This window comes from Chrysemys picta, chromosome 7 (assembly GCF_011386835.1).
Source record: "Chrysemys picta bellii isolate R12L10 chromosome 7, ASM1138683v2, whole genome shotgun sequence".
Classification (NCBI taxonomy): domain Eukaryota; kingdom Metazoa; phylum Chordata; order Testudines; family Emydidae; genus Chrysemys; species Chrysemys picta.
In genome coordinates this window covers 112,524,202-112,549,753 of record NC_088797.1, presented here as the reverse complement: position 1 = coordinate 112,549,753, position 25,552 = coordinate 112,524,202, and the positions used below count along the sequence as shown (strand labels likewise).

The 25,552-nt window shown below is 45.2% G+C and overlaps 1 protein-coding gene across 4 annotated transcripts in view; it reads left to right on the top strand.

Annotated features, from left to right (window-relative positions):
* Positions 1 to 25,552, top strand: part of GRK5 (G protein-coupled receptor kinase 5) — a 232,938-nt gene that overhangs the window by 83,997 nt on the left and 123,389 nt on the right. For all 4 annotated transcript variants that reach the window (XR_010589317.1, XM_065552364.1, XM_042855317.2 and 1 more), the window contains one exon: positions 15,727 to 15,822. Coding sequence is in view for 2 of the 4 variants with exons in the window: in XM_065552364.1 (XP_065408436.1) it covers positions 15,727 to 15,822 (96 nt within the window). In the remaining 2 variants the exon portion in view is untranslated. The remainder of the gene's footprint in view (positions 1 to 15,726; positions 15,823 to 25,552) is intronic.

Here is a 25,552-nt window from a genome sequence, read left to right as displayed (position 1 = left end):
CTTTTTTTATTCACTGCTTTCTGGCACTCCATTAACGAAGCAGCTAAACCCTCTGACCAGCTTGATCTGTAATAAGGCTCCTCTTATTTATTTCCCCGTCCCTCCTAATTTTCTCTCTTCTTTTCAGCCTTTCTTGTTGAGCCCTTCTGCACTGGTAACTATGGAAACACTCATGAATGAGTGAAAATAGTACATTGCTACTACTAACTTCACTTACCAAAGCTCTGCCTGATCTTTTCATACAGCCTGGGGTACTCTGAGATCCTAGCGAACTGGATACGTTCTGCTCGTTATTTGCAATTGCAACCTGCAGAATGCTGTGACAGAATTAAGTGAACCGCGGGCACTGCAATCTGTTACAATAGATAATCACTTAGCTTTTGCAAATTACCTCAGAATCTTTTCTCCAACCTTTGACAATAACGAGCCTAAATTCTGCATCATAAAATCGTGTTACTGTAGTCTTTTGGGCAGTTTCTTCATTGTTTTTAAGGGCAGCGTTTCCGACGCTGTAGTATTTCTGATTTTAGCATGGTGTATTGCAGCGATCCAGTAAAAGGAGCTATTGGGTACCTTGTTGCCAGGCAGAAGAGGGTAGTAAAGGAAGTCAGGCTGCATAATTAATTAAGAGATGGCACTTATGGGCAATGCCCAGTCAACCCAGTGAGTGCCCATACATTGTTTTTGCTGCCTGTGTTATTAACCCTTTAGTATCAAGGTGCCACTTGAGATCAAAGGGTTGCAGTGTTCTCAGAATGTTGCAACCCTTTCTGTTTACAAAGATGTCTCTCCCCATCCGGATCAGCAGCTACTCCATCCTTGCCCAGCTAGCTAGCCAGCCAGCCTATCTTTAATCCACTGTGCATGGCATGTGGCGTGTCTGGGCCAGCCAATTAACTGCAGCTTCCATATGCTTGATCTTAACTGGCATTTCAAACTGATTTTCATGGAGACACCGCTCTTCGTAGCTTTGCATATTGCATGTGAATTCTTCCTGTGGCTTTGGAATTAAGTTACATATTTGGGGGTGGGGGGGGGGAACCTACTTTGAACAAATGGACCTGTGCATGGGAATGTTCCCCGCCAGGGTGCTGTGTGGGTGCAGCAGTGCTGTCGAGTGTTTACTGTGAGAATCTGGCTAAGGACTTGGAGTTCTGCAGGAGAGTTCTGCAGCACACATGTACAATGACATTATCTATTTTTGATGTGAAGAGAGGGGGAGCCAGTTCTTCAATTCACGCTGCTTCTGTGTCCTGACAAGGCGCCTTTAAGTTCAGGAATGGGTAGCCTTCAGTCGTCACAGGGCTAGCAAGCTGGGATCCACACCTCTGGTGCTGAATGCTGTGTTGTTCTCTACCAGCCACCTCTTAGCCTAGGGTTACCATATTTTGTGCCTCCAAATGGAGGACACTCCACGGGGCCCCCGGCCCTGCCCCCAGCCCCGCCCCCGGCCCCGCCCCAACTCCGCCTCCTCCCCAAAGTCTCCGCCCCCTCCCCTGCTTCCCGCGAACATTTAATTCGCGGGAAGCCTGAAGCAGGTAAGGGGGAGTGTGGGGGGAGGAGGCGCGGCCTAGGCTGGCCCCCCGCGGCTCCAGCCTGGGTCGGCTCGGGCCCTGGGGTGCCGGCCCCGGCCGACCACCCCCGGCCCGCCCAGCACTGCCGGCCCCCGGCGGCCCGGCGCACCCCCCCCTATCCCCGACCGGCTCCGCGGCCCCGTGCACCCCCCCCCCCGCTACCCCGGACCGGCCCGCGGCCCCGCGCACCCCCCTGCTACCCCGGACCGGCTCCCCGCCCGGCCCCGCGGCCCGGCGCACCCCCCCGCTGGCCCCGGCCCGGCTCCCTGCCCGGCCCCGCGGCCCAGCGCACCCCCCCCCCCGCTACCCCGCTACCGCGGCCCGGCGCACCCCCCCCGCTACCGCGGCCCGGCGCACCCCCCCCCCGCTACCGCGGCCCGGCGCACCCCCCCCCGCCCCGCGGCCCGGCGCACCCCCCCGGCCGGCTCCCGGCCCGGCCCCGCGCCCCCGGCGCCCGGCCCCGCACCCGGCCCGGCACCATGCCCCCGGCCCTGCGACCCCGGCCCGGCACCGCACCGGCCCCGGCCAAAGAGGCCCCGGCCGAGCCCTCCATCCCTCCCTCCCGATTTTCCCGGACATGCCCGGCTTTTGGGGATTTGAACCCCCAAAAGCCGGACATGTCCGGGAAAATCCGGACGTATGGTAACCCTATCTTAGCCTGCTCCCCAGATAACACAAATGTGTATCAGAGATCAGTGATTAGCAATGGGCAGGGGATTTTGAACAATAAGATACTACCCCCAACCCCTAAGCTTGGTAGGCCCTGAACTCAAATAGAAACTACTGATACTAGAATGGTGGGTTATTTGCATTTCTGGTTGGCTCTGGAAGTGCTGAACGGCCTGAAAAGAGAATATTCTGGAAGCTACTCTGAGTGGGAAGTACAGGACATTCTGCAAGTTAACTCATTTTCATAAGACTCTCAGCCCAAGTTTGCAGCCCCAAGAGGCTCACATAGTTTGCATAAGCCTTCTGTGGAGTATCAGGGGGATTTATCCCAGCACCAGAGCAGGGACAATTCTAGGCCTGGCACTATGCAACGGATACAATGGCTCCTGTGGACCACTGCAGTGGTGCAGACACACCACAGCATAAGAATGCACCAGCCACTCTGTCTCACTCCCACAACACCCACTTTCTCATACATGCCTATCCCATGCTGGAGCATCACATATGCTGAGTAGGGTTACCATATTTCAGCAAGCAAAAAAGAGGACGGGAGGAGCCCCGCCCTAGCCCCTCCCACTTCCCGCCCCCCCAGAACCCCCAACCCTCCCCCTGTTCCTTGTCCCCTGACTGCCCCCTCCTGGGACCCCTGCCCCTAATTGCCCCCCAGGACTCCACTCCCTATCTAAGCCTCCCTGCCTCTTGTCCCCTGACTGCCCCAACCCTTATCCACACCCCCACCCCCTGACAGCCCCCCCAGAACTCCCAACCCATCTAAACCCCTCTGCTCCCTGTCCCCTGACTGCTCCGATCCCTCTCCGCACTCCTGCCCCCTGACAGCCCCCCCCAGAACTCCCAGCCCCCCACCCCCCCGCTCCTTGTCCCCTGACTGCCCCCTCCTGGGACCCCTGCTCCTAACTGCCCTCCAGAACCCCACCCCCTACCTAAGACTCCCTGTTCCTTGTCCCCTAACTGCCCCCTCCTAAGACCCCCCCAACTGCCCCCCAGGACCCTACCCCCTACCTGTACCCTGACTGCCCAAAACTTTCTCCACTCCCCCCAAAAAGCCCCCCCCGTTTCTTGACTGCCCCCTCCAGAACCTCCCTGCCCCTTCTCCTGCCCCCTGGCCCCCTTACCCTGCTGCTCAGAACAGGGTGTTGGGCTCTGTGTGAGCCGGACACGTGGCTGCGCTCCCCAGCACAACAAAACCCGGTCCCTGGCCCTGCACAGTGCTGCTGGACCGGGCTGCAGGGGAGAGCTGCTGGCTCAGAATGCAGGGCGGATCCGGCTCCTCTACAGCTGCTCCGGAGTCCAGCCCGGGACTTTCCTGCAGCCCTCCCAGCCGCTCGCTCTGCTCTGCCGGGGGAGGGGGGAAATCCCGGACATTTTGAGTGCTTTACAAATTCCCCCCGGACGCTATTTTTAGAACAAAAAGGAGGACATGTCCGGGTAAATCCGGACGAATGGTAACCCTAATGCTGAGGCCTGTTGCAGGAGATGGGGGATGCAATGGCAAGGATATTCCCTGCGGGCCCTGGGAAGTTACTTTACACCATCTTTGTGCTGCCAGAGATGGTGAAAAAAGAGCTGTAAGATAACCGGGAATCAGGCTCTGTATAGTTATGATTGGGTGTCCTGCTTCTTTAAATGTTTAGAATCTGCCTCTCTGTGTGCTAAGAAGCAGGGCTATGAGGGGATTCAAGATGGAGGAACTTGCAGCTTGAGAGAGTCACTCTGATGCCACCTTCATGGAGACTTTACATTGGTTCTTTCTTGCTGTTTTCCTGACTCTGAAATAAGTAATGCACATGTTGTTGTTTGTTTATGAACAAATAACAGCTGGATTTCTGGGGTACTTATCAGAATATCTGCAGGCTCCCAGCAATTAGCTGGAACTAATAATCAGTCAGATTAGGCAGGATATTTTCTGTCCCAGATCATTAACTTTTCATCACATTTATTAAAAGGCTTTTTCTCTCCCCTCAGACCTCCCCACCCCATAATCAAGTTGATAGGAAATTAATTTTGAAGCAATTGGTTAAAGGCGGGATTGTTCCTAAATGGAACCTCCTCCCACACTGTGGGAAATTTTGGATTTGGGTCTGATCTCCATGGCTCAGAAATACCCGCAGTAAAAAACAAATATCACATGGACGAGGACAAAATGGGAACCTAAGTTCTTTTTGGAGACCATGCACGACAGATTTCTGCAGGAGAAAAAGCCCACATAGCTCTTTCTGACATGCACATGGGAGCCCAGAGTTTCTAGAGTTCAGGGCCAAATTTTCAAGTGCTCAGCATCTACCAGTGGGGCCCAGTTTTTCAAGAGAGCTGAACTCCTATTTGGGTATCTGCACAAGGGCCAGATTTTCACAAGCGCTCTGTCCCCCACAGATCCCATTTTGAACTGAAAAGCCAGATTTCCAAGAGCGTTTTGCACCCAATGTGCTGAGCACATTCGAAAATCTAGCCACTTCTTTTTGGTGTCTAAATGGGACCAGAGCTCTCCTGGGAATTCTGGATTTCAAGGCTAGCCTAGGGTTACCATCTTTAACAAATTAAAAAAGAGGACCCTCCACGGGGCCCTGGCCCCGCCCATTTCCCACCCCCAGCCCTGCCCTAACTCCGCCCTTCCCCGCCCTAACTCCGCCCCCTCCTCCCTCCCACTCCCAGCCATGCGAAAAGGGCTGCCCGAGCGCTACCGGCTTCACAGTTTGCTGGGCAGCCCCCAGACCCTGTGCCCCGGGCGGCGCTTCCCCAGCACAGCTGGAGCCCGGCGCAGGGTCTGGAGGCTGCCCGGCAAACCATGAAGCTGCTAGAGCTCGGGCTTTGGGCAGCCCCCATGCCTCCGGACCCCGCGCCCCCAGCCGGGCACTTCCCCTCCCGGGCTCCGGCGGTGCAGGGTCCGGAGGTATGGGGGCTGCCCAAAGCCCGTAGCGCTTGGCTCTTAAACAGAGCCGAAGAGTCAGGGAGGAGCAGAGCCACCGCGGCCAGAGGCTCTGCTCCTCCCCTGACTCTTTGGCTCTGTTTAAAAGCCGAGCTGCCCGAGCGCTACCAACTTCGGGCAGCCCCCATGCCTCCGGACCCTGCGCCGCCGGACGGGGGTTTGATTGCTGAAAAGCCGGACATGTCTGGGAAAAACCGGACGTATGGTAACCCTAGGCTAGCCCTGCAAACACTTAAGCACGTGAATGCCTTTATTCATGTGAGTTGTGTCACAACAGTTCCGTGAAGTCACTCACCTGCTGAAGTATTTTCAGGATCAAGTTCTTAAACTGTAGCTAGCAGCTTTGGATGTATTACTAAAACAGGGTAATACATTTATAAGGCAGGTCGTAAATTGAAAAAGCTGTTGTAAAAAATGGTTCCTTCCTGAAGAGATGTTATCAAGCCCTTTACAAGCAAGCTGTGTGGAAACCAAGGTTGTGCTCACTCTTTGGAGATCTGTTAGGAAGAGGAAGCTGGACCTTTATGTTCAATATATATTCCAGTTGTGCAAGTCATTTAGGTTAAAGGAAGTGGTGGTGAAAGTAGGAAATTGGGTGTAGGTCCAGGGAGAACATTGTTTGAGTCCTTTACTTTTCATATGATTTTAATGCTGGAGAAAGTTGCCAGCCCTGAAGAACTGAGACCAGTTTCTCCTCCCCACACACTCAAAATAGGCACAACTAAGGCTTCCACTATGCTGCCCAGCAAATGTATCAAAACTAGAACTAGTCAGAACATTTAAAATGGAACAGTTTTCTGTCAGAAAACACAGATTCGTTGAAATCAAAACATTTTGCAGGAACATGTTGATTTTGATGATATTTTGAGGGAAAACTGCTGAAAACAAATAATTCTTTCTCGTGTTGTTTTTGCTATTGAATTATATTAGAATAATTTTAATATTTAATATTCTATATTGTATGTTTCAACAGTAGAGAAATGGGACATTTCACCTTCTTGAAATGAAATGATTTTACATTATCAAAAGAAAATATTTCATTATTCCCAAATCTAAATTTTGTGACATTTCTGTTCCACAAAAATTTATGAAATGTCAACTTTTTGTTGTGATTCAGAATGGAAACAAGTTTGGAAATGCCAGTATTTCCCATGCAATAGAATTTCTGGTTTCCAGCCAGCTTTAATCAACCTCTGATCTGGTGAGGCCACCTGTAGGGGTAGAAAAATTGTTGAGGCTTCGAGGCAGATCCTGTCTCTCAATAAGGGCCTGATCCGAAACCCACTGGCATCAACAGAAAGGCCCCTGTTGAGTTCAGTGCATTTTTCATCAGACACCATGGCTGCTTTATGCTACTCTGGAGATGTAAAATGACATCTGATGCAAAGCCCAGGCATTATGGCTTTAGAAATGAGTGATCCCATTGAAACTGGGGTCTGATTATATGAGCACCACCCTAGATGTTTCCATTGCCATAGGAACAATAGAATTCCCAATCCAGTCCAGTATCCTGTATCTGAGAGTGGTCAGTACCAGGGGCATCAGAGGAAAGTGTACGTAACCCTTCAATAAGCAGCTACTGTTTCAGGGAAAGTTTCCTCTCAACCTCATTAATTATGTGTGGTTTATTCCCAGAGGCATGAGGGTTTATATATCTTCCAAAGCACTCTTTTAAAAAAAAATTGTAAATCCATTCAATTGTAATTCTGGATGCTGTCATTATCCATATAAACGTTCAGTCCTTTCTTTAATCCTACTAACTTTTTGGCCTTAATAATATCTTGTGTCAAGGAGTTCCACAAGCTAACTGCACATTTTGTTAAAAAGGAATGGTTTTTTGGTATCCATTTCCAATGAGCAACCTTTCATTACACTGAACATCCCCTTTTGCTTGTATTATAAGAGATGGTGAGAGAAGTTGCCAAGCCACCTTTTTTATCTCATTCATTATTTTGTGCATCTTTTACATGTCCACTCCCCTATTTATCTCCTCTCTAAAGTAAATAATCCCAGTATTTTAGATCCTTTTCATACAGAGGTTTGTCCATGCCTCTAATCATTCTTGTTGCCCATCGACCTTGCCTATTCTCCAATAGAAATGTATTATACAAAATAAAAATGGTTCCTATTACAAACATGAAAGGAATTTCCTCCCCTACAAATCCCATCCCTTCACCCTGGGGAAAAGAAAATAGGAAGCTTATTTTAGCCATACAACATATTAAGGGATCCCCAAAGCGAATCTGTTTTTGGAAAACCTTATAGAATCATTGGGAATCTCCAAAAGAATCCCCTAATTTACTACTCCCAATACAACGAAGAAAGTTAGTGTCCGTGACTTATGAAATACTATCAAAAGCTCAAAATACGCTCTCCAAAGAGAATCAAATTCTGTAGTTACCATCATATATCAAAATGCAAAAACCAGAGCCACGATCTGTCAGGGGCTTCTGCAGATCTCTTTTTGCTGAGCGTGGCTCTCAGACTAGTCCAAGATTTTGTTAATGTGTTTGTGAATATCACGGCACATTTGCACACAAATCCATCTGCATGTTGCTATAGATATACATGCTTGACAGCTTCAGTTTGGAAAGCATCCCATCACTGTTTATTTGAGAATTAATGGCAGATGCAATTCACGTGCAGTCCTCCAGACCCAGAGAGGTGTGAATTTCATGAATAACATCCTAATTGGAGTCTAGGCGCTTAGTTGTTTTATGGTGGCTCTCCATCATCTACACTGGCTGTTAGAGGACCAAAAGACACATCACAATCTTATTACTGTTAGTTAAAACACTTCATAACTCTGGCCCACAGTAGTCACTGTTAAAAACTAAACATTTACCCACAAAAAAAATCCCTATATCTAGAAAAGAAATAACTGGTGTCTTAGATACCACAGCATGGAAACTCTGGGTAAAAGATGACTCTTTAATAACAACCACTTTACTTGAGTGACTGCCACTCAACTATTTCTCTTGCCCACAAGTCTGATCAGCCATAGCAGATTGACTCCTGGGGCTTGATTTTCATTTACACTAAAGGCCCTTGACACCACTCCAGCACCAAAAGTGGCCGTAATGTAACCTACATTTACTCCCACTTTAAGGCCTCTTTTCCTTGACAGAGTCAAGGAACCCAAGTATAAATGAGAATCAGGTCCCGTGATAGGGTCTTTTGTGGCCTTGCAGCCTAGTGGCTAGATCGCTTGTTTTTTACTCTGTAAGGCCACGAGGGGTGGTAGGGAGACCCAGACCCTCCCTCTCCACTGGGTCTCAGCCCAGGGCCCTGTGTAGGTCAACCCCTAAACAGGGGTAATGGGTCTCCCTCCTGGAGGTGGTGGTGGGGGTTGTTGAGACCCTCTTCCCTGGGCTATTTCCTTCAAGTCTCTTTGGTTTAGGGCATGACCCCAGTAGTCCAGTTGCCCCGCACCTGAGGCTTATTTGCAGGTTCCTCTTGGCAGGGGAGCCCTTACTTGCCTCAAACTGAGCCAGGCTCCCTTCTTTTCTCCCCACTCCAGGCCTGGCATTGGCTGCAGGTATAGTGGGGCCGGGCTAGCTAAACCCAAAGGTTTCTTTAATCCCTGCTATGCCAGACAGCAGTTTCTCTGCTTCCTCACAGGTCCTGAATTTTTAGTGTTGTTCATGATCAGCTCAGCAGCAGAGCTTGCTTTGTGGGGGGACCTAAGCTGTGGAACTCTCTGCCACATGAAGTCAGTCTGAATCCCTCATTGGCTGCTTTTCATCCATATTTGAGGTCCATTCATTGCAGCCAATTTCTTTCACCACTTTTGGGGCCATTAAGTTGTTCTGAATAACTTTTTTCCCCCCGTAGAGTGTGTTAACTGGAGTGTGTGGTTTGCCTGAGGGCAGGTTTGCCAGAGCCTTTGAGGGTTTCAGTTGGTGTCTACTTGGGCAGGTTGTTCTTTAATGTTTTGTATTTTAAATGTGTGTTGCTTAATTGCAGCTGAGTAGGCACCATATTCAGCTCTTCAGAGAGATTCTTATATGGTGCTGTGAATGAGTGAGCCCCTGCCTAGTGGTTAGAGTCTGTGGCGGCAGCCCCATCTAGTGATGGGGAAACCTAGGCCCTCCCACTTCACTGGGTTCCAACCCAGGGCTCCCTTGGGCACCGTAATGAAGGCGCCCACTACCTGCAGTCAGGGGTGCTGGAACAACTTGCATAGTGGGGATGCTGAGAGCCATTGAATCAAACGGTAAACCCTGTATATGATGGAAACCACTTCAAGCCGGGGAGTGCGGCAGCACCCCTAGTTCCAGCACCTCTGCCTGCAGTCCAGCTAACTCTCCCTGGGTCTCTTCCTACCGCTCTGTCCCTGCTTCGGGTATGTTGTGGCTTGTGGTTCTTGCAACCCAGCCTATGGGCCTCTGGAGGCTAGAGACTCCTGGCTTCATGGAGCAGCCCTCCTCCTGGGGATACCCTCCTAGCATAGTCCTTCCGCAGCAGCGAGCGCCTGTCTGTCTCTCTCCACCTGCCCCCCTGCTGGGCTGCAGCACCTCCTTTTTAAGTCCCTCCTCCCACTGCAGCATGCCCATATGCCTGCCAGGCTGGGGCCTCCCAGGCCCAGAGTTGTTCCTGAAACCCCCCCCCCCACCCCCCTCCAGTGTGAGAGTACACTGGAGAGGTCAAACCAAACAAGGAGCAATGATCTCAAGTTGCAGTGGGGGAGGTCTAGGTTGGATATTAGGAAAAACTATTTCACTAGGAGGGTGGTGAAGCACTGGAATGGGTTACCTAGGGAGGTGGTGGTATCTCCTTCCTTAGAGGTTTTTAAGGCCTGGCTTGACAAAGCCCTGGCTGGGATGCTATAGTTGGTGTTGGTCCTGCTTTGAGGGGGTTGGGCTAGATGACCTCCTGAGGACTCTTCCAACCCTAATCTTCTGTGATTCTATGAAATACAAATGAGTATATATAAAGTGTACTAAGTAAATATTTACACCCTGATGGAATAAATCATCAGGTCTTAACAAATCAGACCACAATACCACCCAAAGTTCAGTCTTTTTGGTCTATTTATTCATTACTTCAAAATAGATAAAATCTGCTAGGCCGCTGGTTCAAACCAACCCATCTCTGTCACAACAAGAAATCGTTGCTATGTAGTGGCTGTTCAGCAGCTCATGTGAAACAAGTTGGTTGCCTCAGTCCAGTCTGTTGCCAAGTTGAAAGGTGTCTACATCACTGGTAGTACCCCAATTGGCAGTGACGGAAGAAAGGCCAATGATTAAATGGGCATGGAGACAATACCCCCTCTGCTGCACTAGATATATCTTCTGGGGGCTGTGATGGTAAACGTCCATGTATTACAGTGATGGGGACCATATAATTAGTCAGGTTGGATTAAGGGTAGTTCCTAGTCCTAAATGTTTTGTATGCATGTTTTTATTTAACATACATACAGAGAAAAGAGGTAGATTTGCCATAAGGGATCTGAATGTCTGACACTAAAAAGGCCATGTATTTTTTCAGTAACTTTTGCAGAGAGAAAATACTTTTGCCTGTAGGACTGGATGGCATAATGAAAAATTAGCTTCACTCCTCAGTATGCCGGTCATTACGTGAATGCCCAGTAACAGCACTGAAATTTCACACTGTTATTGGCATTTCACCTTGTATTGCCATCATCAAACTGAGGTTTCAAATCAGCCACCCCACACCCTCATGATAAAACTAGCATATAAAACACAGCAGGTTTGTCAGGTTTTGCTAAGAAAAGCTGCCTTGAAGATTGCAGATCGTCCTGGCCTGAGTAGACAGCGTAAAGACAGGAATCAAGGCAAGTGAAAAGCCTTTACTTGTGCAACCTGCACAATTACCAAACTATTCAGAGAAACCTTCCCTTTTAGCTTTTAACTCTGCCAGACAATTTACCCTGTCTCAGCTGTCTCAATGCATTATGTCCTTCAAACACCCTAGAATTACATTTGGAGCCAGCAAGTGCTTGCTGGCTCCATGAGAGAGGCTGAGAGCCGAAAGGTCAGGTAGATTAAAGCAGTTGATCAGCATCTTTAACATAAAGACGTCACAGGCAAAATAGTAACACCACGTTGCATTTAGCTAAGAGCAAATCATTCATCAGAGGAGGCTGCTGCTTTTTATAGGATGGGCACAGAAGAGAAAAGAACTCACTGGTTATACCATGCATCAGTCACAGTTGTAACTAGGGACCTAGGAGCCCTTCCCAGATTGTGATGCAAATTAATGTCAAAAATGCATCATCCATTTTGTCTGTAGCAATATATGTCTTAAATCAAATGCATTTTAAAAGTCCTTCTGCCCCATCGTGGTCAGGTTCCCCCCCAACACAATATCGAAACTGACATTTCAGGTGGAGAGTTGCTTTACAATGTACTGCACTGATTTGTGCTGCTACAGTTGAAAGCACATCTTGAGAATTTCTGTGAAGATGATTTTTAAAAAAGAATGATTGATCCTAAAATGTTTGGCCCATTTGTTCTCAGTGGTGTATCTGGTGTATTTTATCATAGCTCCATTGTTTACACCACCTAAGGATCTGCCCCCACAACTAGTTAATAAATATTTATATAGTGCAGTAAATTCCCATGGAGATATACCATCATAGAGTTGGACACTCAAAAGTTTACAATCTACAGTAAACAAGGCAAACAAACACAAGACAAGGCATGAGGCAGTTGTTCACGGAAGAGAGTGAAATCAAAATTATCAGTGGTTAGAAGGAGGAAAATATTCCTGGAATAAGTGATTTTTGCAATGGGGTCTGAAGAGGAAGAGAGAGAAGATGTTTAGCAGGCAGGAAATGGGAGATATGCAAGCACCAGGGACAACAAATGAAGTGACTCTAGGAGGACATGGTTAGAGTGATAGAAAATGAACATTTCTTTAGCAACAGCCTTTTGGATGGACTGGAGAGGGAAGAGCTGAGACGGAAGGGTAGAAAGGAGAGTATTACAATAACTAAATTCCTATCAATAAAGAGTTTAAAGTCTAATTTAAGGCAAGAACATAACAACGACCACACTGGGTCAGACCAAAGGTCCATCTTGCCCAGTATTCTGTTTTCCAACAATGGTCAATGCCAGGTGCTTCAGAGGCAATGAACAGAACAGGTAATCATCAAGTGATCCATCCCCTGTCGCCCATTCTCAGCTTCTTGCAAACAGAGGCTAGGGACACCATCCCTGCCCATCTGGCTAATAGCCATTGGTGGACCTATCCTCCATGAGCTTATCAAGTTTTTTTTTTTAACCCTGTTATAGTCTTGGCCTTCACAGCATCCTCTGACAAAGAGTTCCACAGTTTGACTGTGCTTTGTGTGAAGAAATACTTCCTTTTGTTTGTTTTAAACCTGATGCCTATTGATTTCATTTGGTGACCCCTAGTTCTTGTGTTATGAGAAGGAGTAAACAACACTTCCTTAGATACTTTCTCCACTCTAGTCATGATTTTATAGACCTCTATCATATTCCCCCTTAGTCGTCTCTTTTCCAAGCTGAAAAGTCAGTCTTGTTAATCTCTCCTCATATGGAAGTTGTTCCATACCCTAATAATTTTTGTTGCCCTTTTCTGTGCCTTTTCCAATTCCAATATATCTTTTTTGAGATGGGGCAACCAGATCTACACATGGTATTCAAGATGTGGGCGTACCAAGCCCTTAAACGACAAAGCCATTAGTCACAGAGGCAAGAGAATAGAGAAGTGAGTTAGTCATGATTCAGAAAGAACTCCCCTCTATCCCATATTGTGGAAAGGTTGTATTTACATGATCAGAAGTGCCCCAAATACTCCATGATTTTTGCAAAACTTCCAAAGTTTTCAAGCTTCCCATGTAATATTCTGTTACCTGTTGAATCAACACCCCTTATGTAGTCAGCAAAATCATGTAGTATCCACCATACTCTCAATCTACGATTGCGTCTCTCCCAGCTCACTAACAATGAACTTGGCTCTGAATTAGTCACTCGACGTGTCATGGCATCTAAAGTAGAATTATGTGAATCAGATTTTGTGTGCAGAGACTGAATCACAATAAATACAGCACTGGGGGGAATCTCAGAAAAAAACAGCTGGGGTTTCAGATTTAGAAGAATATTCATTCTCCGTGATTGCACAGCCTGTCTAATTGGGATAGACACGTGGCAGGAACTGTAATGAGAGTGAAACCCTCCTCATCACATTCCTATACCCTTTGTTATTGCCGATGTGGAAACTTTTATTTACACCTTTTTTTTTTTTTTTACACCCGTTGTTTCCTGTGGTGGGGTGTAATCCTGGGGAAAGAAGAAGGTGAAAAAGAGAGAAAGAAAAGTTAGAATTAAAAATGCCGGGACAGAGAAAGAAAAAGAGAGCCAGTATTAAAATACCCTCAGTAGACTGAGCTAGTCTAGATGTGAGAAATTATTTAGCATTACACTGCAAGACAATAATTACAGCACATTTGGCTTCATTATGTTTCCCTGCACTGAAGTGAGTGAGCCCATTGGTCCTACAACCTCTGGAGTGAGCCCATAGGTCCTACAACCTCTGGAGATCCCAGTAAGAAGCAGAGCTCTACTAAAGATGCTCTAGAGAAGACTCTTAGCGCTTAAGAGAGAATATGACCTAAAATCATTTGGGTACTGATTGTCCAAAACCTCATCTGATTGATTCCTGGACAGATGGCACAATTGCCATTTTGCCTTGCCCTAAATTCTGGTAGGACTCTGTTTCCCCAGCCCATGCATTCTTTGTCCTCAGATCTTGGATTCAAAAAAATCTGATTGTAGACATCATTCCAGTGCAGGTCCGTTGGTGGAATCTGTAGTGTAGAGAATGCTCAGGAGGATCAGGTATTGTTACTACTGTGTCAAAACTGTAAAGCAAGGTGAGCGGGGAATGTAGGAAGGCAAGAGGTGGAGGAAAGGCAGGAGGAGGATGTAATTAGGTGGAGCTGTGGGGAAAAAGAGATGAAAAGGGGAGGGGAGCACAGAAACTAGAGAGGTGGGAGGTGACATTGTTAAACATGCTCACGAGAGAGATTGTTCAGAGAAGGCAGGGATGCCAGCAGTGGAGTCCGTAAAGGTGATTTGGGGGGCAGGTCTCTGGTGGGGATGTGGGAGAGATAGTGGCCCACGCTCACCCCTGGGGCTTGTCTGCACAGGGACATTCAGGCAAGTTAAGGCGAATTAACGAAAGCCGTGAAGTTAAAGCACATAGCGCATTTAATCCCCGTGTGGATGCACTTCATTCAGAAGCAAAGTGGTCTTTCAGTGAACAAAGGTCTCTCTACTTCTGAATGAGAGCATCCACACAGGAGGGGATTAACGTCACAGCTTTCCTTAATTTGTCTCACCGCCCGGAGTAGAGAAACCTTGGGTGATTTCGTTCAACCTGGAGCTTCAGCAGCAGTGCTCGGAAGGCTTTAGTAACTCCCCCAAGACTGGTCTCAGTGGGAGCAGAGGCAGCAGCCTGCATAGACCCATGGTGCTTTGACTCCGGCTGGGGCTGCAGAGGCAGAATTCTGAGCAACTTGTACCCCCTGGGCTCAGGGCTTTAGGAACTTCCCAGACTCCAGGCAGCTCAGTGTGGGGAGTGCCACAAACAGCCCACACTCGCCCGCAGAGTTCTGGCTCTTCATCCTCAGTGGGGATCTATTTTTTTGTGATGAAGTGATGTATGAAAAAATATTGTATTATTTTCTATATAAACGGTTGTCGCTCACTTTTGAGACCCTCTGATGAAAACATTTATTGTTATTGTCTTGCAGTCGACATTTTAAAATGGTATTTAGCAGCAATACAGGCTTCAGATTAATTCCAAACTACCTCTTTATTTTTTGCAATGAGAACAATCGGGCCCAAAGGAAAGGTGAGGGGGGTGAGGGGAGGAGCAAAGGAAAGAAAGACAAAAAAGATAAGAAAAGAATCTCTGCTTTGTATACTTGGGTGAATTGACTGAATTTTTTCTTTCTTTAAAATGAATACTAACCCTACACAGTAATCAGTTATCCATGAGTGTAAAGGCAATGCCACTTTGAGTTTATGGCTGTATGAGGTGGGGGACAGGAGGTGTTGAATTTTGACCTCCAGATCCAAGCCTTCCTTAGATATGGGGCTTGGGTCAGATTCAAAACCGGAAGGGGCCTGTTATTCAGATGTGCCTCAGATGAAGTCTAAGGTGGTGGAAACTTCAGACGAATGTCTGATTTTCATGAATTCACTTTGGGTTGAAATGCCATGAGAACAGCTCAGTTCAGCACTCTCAAACTTGTTGGTCTTGTCTGGGCCTCAGACTGAACTCTAGGCTTCAGTAATCCAGGTCTGGATCCAAACATTGCCTCCTTGACCTATCTCTGCCAATACAATTTTCAAATATCAGTGTAACCTGGGCCTTTTTCTAACACAACACAACACTGACTCTTACAGAGCTGCGATACTCAAAAGGTGTTTATGGGGACTGTGACTGTGCTAATAGGTCTGAGTGAGAGGACAGCCCAGGTGTGGATTGGGCATGGCACTGAAAAAGATTATAATCCTGACATCTCTTCTCCTTCTTCTGCAGGGGGTGGAGGAAAGCGCAAAGGCAAAAGCAAAAAGTGGAAGGAAATCTTGAAATTCCCTCACATTAGCCTGTGTGAAGATCTCCGAAGAACAATAGGTAAGAGGCCTATTCTGTTTTAGAAACATTGCAGAAACAAAGTACATATTCTCCACACGTGAGCGGCTTCCATTTAGCTCCTGCAACTTCACTGTGCAAACGATGCGTTTTTCTGTGTCTGAAGGAGGCATTATAAACGAACATTGGTGTTATGGGCATAAGACGCACGGACCATGACAACAGGTGCCTTTGCAAGGCAGAGGACAAAGGCCATGGCCCTCTGGTTGTGTGTGCAGGCCCTGGCAGCCAAAGGGGACTTGCGTTTACAAGGTGGATCTCCATTAGACAATTCAGGATACATGTAACAGATGCTTTGGTTGGTCCATACGGGGGCCAACATTGTGCATAACAGGCTCTACCGAGTGGAAATGGATCCTTTACTGTATCACCCGACATTGCCTTGAAAGAAGTAGCCTTATATCAGGGAGTCGGAGACTTGGTAAAAGCAGAGAGCCTTTCAGTGTTGTTCGACATTAATAATTTAGTTTATTCTGGAGCTAATATGCAAATAGTAAACACTTCGTACAGCCAGGCAGACTCGCTCAGCAGTAGCCATCCAGCATACATGTCACAGCACTTTTAGATAGGTCTTGTAAAACTTTTTTTTTTTAATTACTTCAATATTTGTTTCACATCCATAAAACAAAGGTTTGGCATTGGAGTTTCCAGTTGCTGTTTCCACAGAGAATAATCTCTCCTGCTCACGTCTGGAAATTTTCTTGACTGCATCGTTACTGAGCAATGTTAATGGGTATATCCTTGTAAATTGCTGCTGGAAAACATGATGTTACCGTTCCTGCAATAAGGGGTTAACTTTAGCTAGCAAAACTCCTATTTTCCCCCTCTGACGTAAATCCAGACACTGGCAATGAATAAACGAAAGGCGAGAAATTGTAACAACTGAGATAGCAAATACCATAATTCGTCTGACTTCAGTGGCACTCATGGGACTTGACCAATGTGCTATAGCATGATTTACACTCCAGATTTGCCGAGTATTTATGCAGGGAAAATATGTGGAAAGTTATGAAACTGTTTTCATGGTCTCCTCCAGCAAATTTCACTTCCCTCGCTATGTGGTTGAAGGGAGCTAAAGAAGGGCAATGGACATAAAAAAAAAATAGCCCCTCTTCCAGTTCATGGACAACCTTGGAACAATTTCTGAAGGTACGGAACCTGCTGGGAGCAAGGGGGACTTAATTCCATGTGCAAATGACAATATATTATCTCTGCTATTCAATTAACCTTGGCTCCTGAAGGGGAAAACTGTACAGCATGAGACTTCCTGCTGCAGAGAAACACACAATACCCTTCAAGGAAGATCTTTAAAAAATTCAATCTGTCTCAACTTTTATTGTTTCTGAAATATTATATGGGTGTCATTTCTGACATTTATTTGTGGCAGTTCCCTCCTAAAATTTGTTTTCTTTGTATCTTTTTATTAATGGACCAGAAAAAAAAATGCCTGCAGAAAGTTTCCCTTGGGGCGAAGTGGTCAGATGTGGCTTTGCTGCAAAGATTATTTGTTGATTAAAAATTATAGTGATTGATGCATTTTTGGTACAGATGGAAATAAAAAGAAGTCCAGATCCTGCCACCCTTATTCCTGTTGAGTAGCACTTTACACATTGATTTTAATAAGACTACAGAAGGACTTAGGCATGAGTACCGGTATATCACAGTCTGGCCCTAAGCATAATATATGCCTGTTTAAGTTACTGAGGATGAAGATTGGATGGAGCAGTTCTTTTGGCTCTGTACTGCTTAGTTTTATACAATTTTGTGAGATCTTTAAAATGGATTTTTGGAAAAGATCTCGCATTCCACATGACAACCTATTTCCAAATCACAGGTCCAATCCTGCAACCTTTCCACAGATGAAAAACCTCATTGACTTTAGTGGGTCTAATTGCATGAGGATCAGTTGCAGGGTCAGGCTCTTGAGATGGAAAAAAACCCAGCCCTACATGTGACAGGCCACTGTGACAGGTTCTGTCACAGTGGCGTAGTCGAACAGGATCTGTGCACAGCTGATTGCTTTGAGATCCTGGTAGTGATTTTAAGTGAGTTTTAAGCGTGTCTGGCTCAACAAGGCAGTGTTCTGGAGTCCCAAGCTGGCAGGGAAAATGGGCTCAGAGGTAATTCCAGCATGTCAGGTGATAGTCCCAAGGGGCTCTCTGTGACCAAACCTGTCACACAGTGTGTGTGTGTGTGTGTGTGTGTGTAAAAATGTCTACCTTTCAGTGTGAAAACTTTTATTCTTCTGCACCCCACTAAGGTGTATTGAAAAGAGACTGTGTCTAAAAAGTGCAGTGTGAAAAGAAATCTGTGAAAAACAGGAAGGCTGAAATAAACCAAGGGTCTGCAACCTGTGTTGACACAATTATGAGTCAGTTCATACCTTTTGGTTCTCTCTGTGTTTACAGGAGACTCTGTGTTTGACTATCCATCATCTGGTGTCTTACTGAAAGACTTGCTTAATAACTCCTCCCCCCCCCCACTTCTTCTCAGATACAAATATCTAAATTTCAGTGAGTAGCAATGTTTTTTTGATAAATCAACAAACAATGGGAACATCTTTACGGAAGTGCCATTTAGCCAAGAAGCCATTTCTTGGGTCAGATGTCAAAACAGCCTTTATTTATTTATTTTATTTATTTATTATTTACTGTTACTATTTTATTTCGTCCTAAGTACACAGCGCCTCTATCAGGAAACTCTCTGGCCTGCATTGTGTGCTAATTACACGGGCAAGTGGAACAGCAGGGCTGTTCAGAATGATGCAACAGAAATGCCTTTACATGCTCTGAATGGGGCTAGTATATTTATTATGAATGGCTAATGTATGTTTCTGTTTGCAACCCTCTTCATGAGACCAAAATAAGGAGAAGCAAATTGCATTAAAACAACTAGCATTTCCAAGAGGAGTCTGATGTATTAGTTTCCCTTTCAGTGGATGAAAACATATAGTTCAGACATTCACAACAATGAATCCTATTACAGATACTATTTGTAAATTATATACTACTATTTTTATAACCTGCAGAGAATAGCTTAGCAAAACAGAGGCGTTTTTAGGGGAAATTAGCTACATGCATCTTTAAAAAGCCCTGTTTTGACAAATGTAAGTATTTACAAGTTATTAATGGCACTAACAGGATAGTTAGACGGCTACAAATACAGGAAAATTTAAGAAAAAGCCCTAATTTTGAAGGCTGGAGTGCCTTTTTGATGATAAAAGATTGTTAATGTCTGCAAATATTTATGAATGACGCAAAAGGTTCTGTGGGTTAAAAGTGTGGAATTTTTATTTATTTTGCTCAGACCCATTCTGTGCTTTATTCTTTCATAAAAAACTGCTTGGGTGAAAGAGTTGATTATTCTGATCTTTGGCAAATTTTCTTTCGTAACTGTCCAAAAGCTATATAATAAATCAAGATTTTTACCCAGAGATTGAAGTTTATGGGGACGCTGTGCCACAGAATGCGTCTGCTGTTTGTTATGTTACACTGATTTGTTGCATTACACCAGATTGGCTGTCAAAAATTTTAGCTTGTGGCATACTAGATTTATTGCAAAAACTTTAACTCCTTCAGTAAAGAGGATTCTTGTCATGGATTATAGGCAATAAGAAGGCTAAGTCTGGTGTTTTTATCTTGTTTCGGCTTTAGACTTAGAGAGGTTTATAATCAAAAGGATCAACACTAACTTTGCTTTACCACGTGTAATGCTTGTTTTAAACAATAATTATAATTCTTCCCCTTGCAGTTAACCTGTTGCAAGTCATACGTGTCCATCTTGGTCAGGGTAAAATTAACTTTGAACTTTTTTTTGGCAGGGATGAGTTCAGTGTTGTTAAAAATACTCTTCTCTGTGTAAGAGATGTTGCAGGCAGGATGAATAGAGTAAATTGGTCCAAATTCAAACCATATAATTCACAGGCTGGCTTTTTTGTGAAAGTTAGTTTAAAAAAAAAAGTCCATGCTTTTTTTAAATATGATCAGGACCTTCAGATGAGTGACCTTTTCAGATATTTTGGCGTTTATGAGTCTTAATGAAGTTCTATTAACAATTCTGTGATGCCTTCACTCCAAAGATCTCAAAGCACTTTAGAAATATATTCATGAATGAAACCTCGTTAAACTCTGTGAGGAAGGGAAGTATTATTACACCCGCTTTATAGATGGGGAACCTGTGGTAGAGAGGCTTGCCCAAGGTTGCTGAGCAATAAGTCAGTGCAGAGGCAGGAATAGACTCCACATCACATATGTTTCAACTACCACACCATCCTTCTGGTTTTTGCTGTCATAAGAATCATCATCATAAGAAATGCAAGTGTCCCTACATCACTTCCTACCCCCACTCTCCTGCCCACTGTGCACCTTCAACCTGGTTTTATGGGTCTTTAAGGATGAAAGGGCAATTTAGTCTGCATGGTCAATTTTACCATTGGCCAACTCTGCCAGTTAATTGCTAAATATCTACACAATTGCTATGTGGACAACTCATAGACTCATAGACTTTAAGGTCAGAAGGGACCATTATGATCATCTAGTCTGACCTCCTGCACAACGCAGGCCACAAAATCTCATCCACCCACTCCTGTAACAATCCCCTAACCTAAGTCTGAGTTATTGAAGTCCTCAAATCGTGGTTTAAAGACCTCAAGGTGCAGAGAATCCTCCAGCAAGTGACCCATGCCCCACGCTGCAGAGGAAAGCGAAAAACCTCCAGGGCCTCTGCCAATCTGCCCTGGAGGAAAATTCCTTCCCGACCCCAAATATGGCGATCAGCTAAACCCTGCACATGTGGGCAAGACTCACCAGCCAGCACTCAGGAAAGAATTCTCGGAGTTTAATTAACTCAGATCCCACCCTATCTGTGTCCATCACAGGCCATTGGGCATATTTACTGCTAATAATCAAAGATCAATTCCTCTCTGGGAACTGCACTGAGCCCAGCAACTCATTTTGTATAAGCTACTAACCAGCTACAAGATAGTACCCACTTTCAGTCACTACAATTCATGGCCTGGATCCTGCAATCCGATCCACATGGGGAGACCCTATGCCCCTGCTCTGGCTTGGGTGTAAAGTTCCATGCAGATCAAATTGCAGGACCAGAGTCTTAGTTAGTTATCTCAGACACTTTCTGTTGAATGACTTAAGTAACCAACCAACATTGTGAAAACTGCACATTTTACAATCAAATACACAATTCAGAAACGGAGCATTTGAGTGTAAAATTAACTCTTTGTGAGCATTGGTGTTCACAGAGCTCCAATACTGAAATGGTCACAGAAATAGTGTACAAAAAGGTTGCAAACTGGGACTGGCTTTTTGTTCTGTGGTGGTACAGAGGTCCTGGTCCATAACATGGGCTCCTAGGCACTATGGTAATAGAAATAAATAATAATCAGTTACTTTCAAATCTAATCATAGTCATGTCCATTTTTTTCCTCTCAACTATTTCTTTAATTCAAATGTTCATAATGACTGAAGACAAAGGTAAAGAGTTGGAACTGTCTTTCCATTTTGAATGCTTAGGAAATGCATGATTTTTATGATCATTTTATAAAATTAGTGATCAAATATTGTAAGTAGGGCTAGCCTAACATTTTCCATCAAAACTATATTTTGATGGAAAATTGAGTCTTTGACTAAACAAAATTTTTCCGAGTAAGGTTCTGCTTTGCTTGAAAATGTTCAGTTTTTGGTTTGGTTTTCTTTTCAGCAAATCAAAATTTTCCATTGAAAATGTCTATGATATTTTTTATTTTCGTCAAAACGTTCCATAGGGGCTGTGGAATGGGGAGGAATATTTTCTGACCAGCTCTAATTACAAGATTGAAGTTTTGTGATAAACAAGACAAACCAGAAAATATGGTAACATTTACAATAGCTCTGCCCCAGGCCTGCAAACGTGGAGGCATACACTTAACTTCACACGTGACCAGTCCCTCTGATGCCAGTGGTTTCCTCATGTGCTTATATTTGAGCATGATTGTAAGTGCTTGCAGGATTGAGGCCTTAGATACTTCTGTGTGTGATTTGGTTTCCACTGGAGTTGGTGAAGCTCTTTGGATAAAAGGTAATAAATACTACAGAATAATCAGACAATTATTGAATTGGCTGAAACAGCTATACCCAAAGAATTTAAAAAAAAAATGACTTTCCTCCACATCACTTCAGACCTAAGTTGCAAACACTTATAAACATGTAATTTTACTCACATGAGTAGTCCCATTGAATTCAGTTGACGTCAACTGGGACTTCATCTTAGTAGCACTATGCCCCATGTGGAAGTATCTGTAGATTCAGGCCCTGAGGTAGCTAAAGGATGTGTTTTACTCAGCCATGGTATAATCAATGAACAGGGCTGGACTTACACTTTGAGCACTCCTCGGCACAGAGCTCCGGGGTCCCCACGCTAACTGCGGCGGCTTGGAGCTCCTAACTGCTGCAAGTGGTGGGGGTATCCCACCACTTTTAACTTTTAGGCACCCCCACAGACCTCCCAGTGCCCACATGCATAGCCCCACTACAACTTCCCAGCGCCCCAACACACAGACCTCCCCCACTGCCCAGCACCCCCACAAACACTGCACTGCCCTGTTCCCCCAACCCCCTCACTGCCCAGAGCCCCCCCAGAACCCTCTCCCTCAGAGACCCACTCTCCCAAGCCCTGCCCCTGGCTGCACTCAGTGGCCTCGCTGGGAGGTGACTTTGTCCACCAGGCTGAGCGAGGAGCAGCAGGGCTGCATGGGGCCGTCTCCCCCTCAGCTGGTCCCTCCCCTGCCGGGACCCGGGAGTGGCAAAATTTGGATTTTTAGCCACCCCTAGAATGCTGGCGCCCCTAGGCATGAGCCTACTGTGCCTAATGGGAAATCCGGCCCTGGCAATGAACATACTGTGAACTTCCTGCCTGTCATGACAGGTAATTGAGAATCCCACACAATGATCTACCATGTTGAGTTGTCCTTTCTGGAAGAACCACATCCAAAAGGCTGAATGTCTGGGCTAGCAGTTTTGCATGGCAAGATAATACGGTGGTGAAGGCGAGGCAGCCAGTTATGCCCAACTCCCCATCTTCGAAGGCTTGCTTAGAACAACTCTTGTTTACTTGCTGGTAGAGTCCTTGGAGATTTACTGCTTCTCTTAACCCAGCTGGTGACATCATTCTCATGGCAACTGCGTCTAGTGCCATGGGTATGAATCTTACTCTTGTTCACTTCCTGCTCGAATTGAAATCCTGCCCTACCGCCCCCGTCTTGCATGAGGTTTCCACTGCAACACTCAGCATGGAAAAAGAGGAGTCCGTGGATGAGTGAATCAAAATTGGAGAAAGTGCTAAAAGCCTCTGAAAGGATTTATTGCTCTGGAAAAAGTTATGTAGATTTATAGATTTCATTAATACCGAAAAGTGAAACTGATTTATTTCTAAATAAGAAATGAAGATCGGCCCTTTCTCGTCCTTCAGGGCCCTTTCCTTCAGTCCCCACCATCAGGTTTATTCCTTCTTCTACACTTAGAACACCCCTTCCATGAGTTGAATGTTCTGCCCCATTTCTTCCAAGAAGCTTCCTATGTGGGTCTTGCCCCCAGCACCATCCCCATAGCACTTTCTCAGGTTTGACATGTAATTCCATGTCGTGCACTCACCCACTTTGGATTATAAACTCTTCAGGGCAAGAGCCTTGCCCCATGCTCTCTCTGCTTCCAGCACTTGAAATGATACTGCTTAAGCCTGGATGTTATTGTTTGTTCATAAACCCATCTCTGGTGCAGTTCCTTTATTTAAAATCCTTCAGACTCGCATATCATTGTTCCATAAACAGACGTCTTTAATGTTCTAATGACGGACAAACCGAGCAATGTTTGGTGCCCTTGCAGGATTAGCTGTATGCAGTTTAAGGCAATGGGTGAAACTGTGAAGCATTTTTTTGTAATTTTTTTTTAATACCATCACAGAAAGTATGTGAAAAACAAGCTGTTTTATGCATCTATTGAGACTCAAGACTAACACTGGGAGAACAGTCTGCTTGCAGGCTGCCTGCACTTGACAGCTTCCAGGACTGTAAGGGGACACAGGGGAAATGAGTTTAAATGATCTCAGCCCACATTCTGTTTACAGAATTTATTTCACAAGACTTAATCCATTAAGCATTACCTTGGCAATGGCAACCCAGCAAGAAACCAAGAAAGCCGTTGCTGTTTCCCCTAAAGGGCAGCAATGAATCCCCTTCTCGCTATCCTGTAATGCTTAGGAGACCACATTGACCCAGTGTCATTCTGTATAAAACCCCAAAACCCAGAGATACTATCGCTAAAACCCTTTTTTGTGGACAAAAGTGCGTTTTGTGCAATTAATTCTTGCCCACAAATTAAAAAGAAAAATGCCACAATGCACATTCAGTTTCCAAAAACTATCAGAGTAATAGGCAGAAAGGGATCTAGAAGAAAATATATCCTTTAAGAGATGCCTCTTATCTATCACTGAAAATAGAAATTAGATATTGTGAGCTGCAGGGTTTGTCATTATCTTATTGGGTAATATGAGTCATTAACGCTAATTAATACTTGTGCAGAGCTTTGAAATTGTAAAGTGCTATCTAAGTTCTCAGTGTTCGTGTTAAGTATTATTACCTAATTGGTAAGAAAAAATTCTTTAAAATTGAGTTAGCAGATGCTGGTTTTAGGGAGCGAGAAGGGGGGCTGAATTTATGCTCCAATCCTACTCTTGTGCCCACTGAAATCAATCGGAATTTTGCCACTGATACCACTGAAGGAAAGTAGCAGGACAGAGGAAGCCACTGTGAGCAGTTAGGGCCTGTTCCAGCTCCACTGAGGTCAATGACAAAATCCCCTTTACCCTACATGGTGCTGGATCAGACTCTTATAATTTTTAAAAATAAAATTGAAATACAGTTCAATTATGAAAAGTCCTTGTGAATTGAAAAGTCAAAACAAAACTTTTTAGCTTTTCTGGATTTTTTTTTTTTTACCTGACTGAAACAATTTGGTGAATTTGACACACATTTGCAAAATGTCATAGACCCAAACCTGCAATTTTTTTGATGGAAAAGCTCTATTCAGGGTAGCTCTTCTGGAATAACTCCATTAGTTTCACTTTACAAGTGGATTAAGTTAAGCCAGAAAAAGACAATTTTATTCCAGAATAAGAGTGTCTACACATAGGGAGTTATTCCAGAATAGCTGTTCTGCTTAAGGGCAGGTCTTCACTACGGGGGGGAGGGGTGTCGATTTAAGATACGCAAATAGCGTAGCTGAATTCGACGTATCGCAGCCGACTTACCCCGCTGTAGGGATGGCGGCAAAATCGACCTCTGCGGCTTCCTGTCGACGGCGCTTACTCCCACCTCTGCTGGTGGAGTAAAAGCGTTGATTCGGGGATCGATTGTCGCGTCCCAATGGGACGCGATAAATCTATCCCCCGAGAGGTTGATTTCTACCCGCCGATTCAGGCGGGTAGTGTAGACCTAGCCTTATACTCATGTGCCATCTTATTCTGGAATAGATGCTGATTATTATTTTTATTAGTATTATCTAATTCATTTCTCTGAAATACTCCCCTATTTTACATACACACACAAATAGATAATAGAACTGCTGAGAACTTTGTGTTGAAACACTTTTTCAGTAAAAAATGCCTTTTCATTTGATATGTATATTTTCATAGAAAACATACATTTCAGTCAAAATGTTCCTTT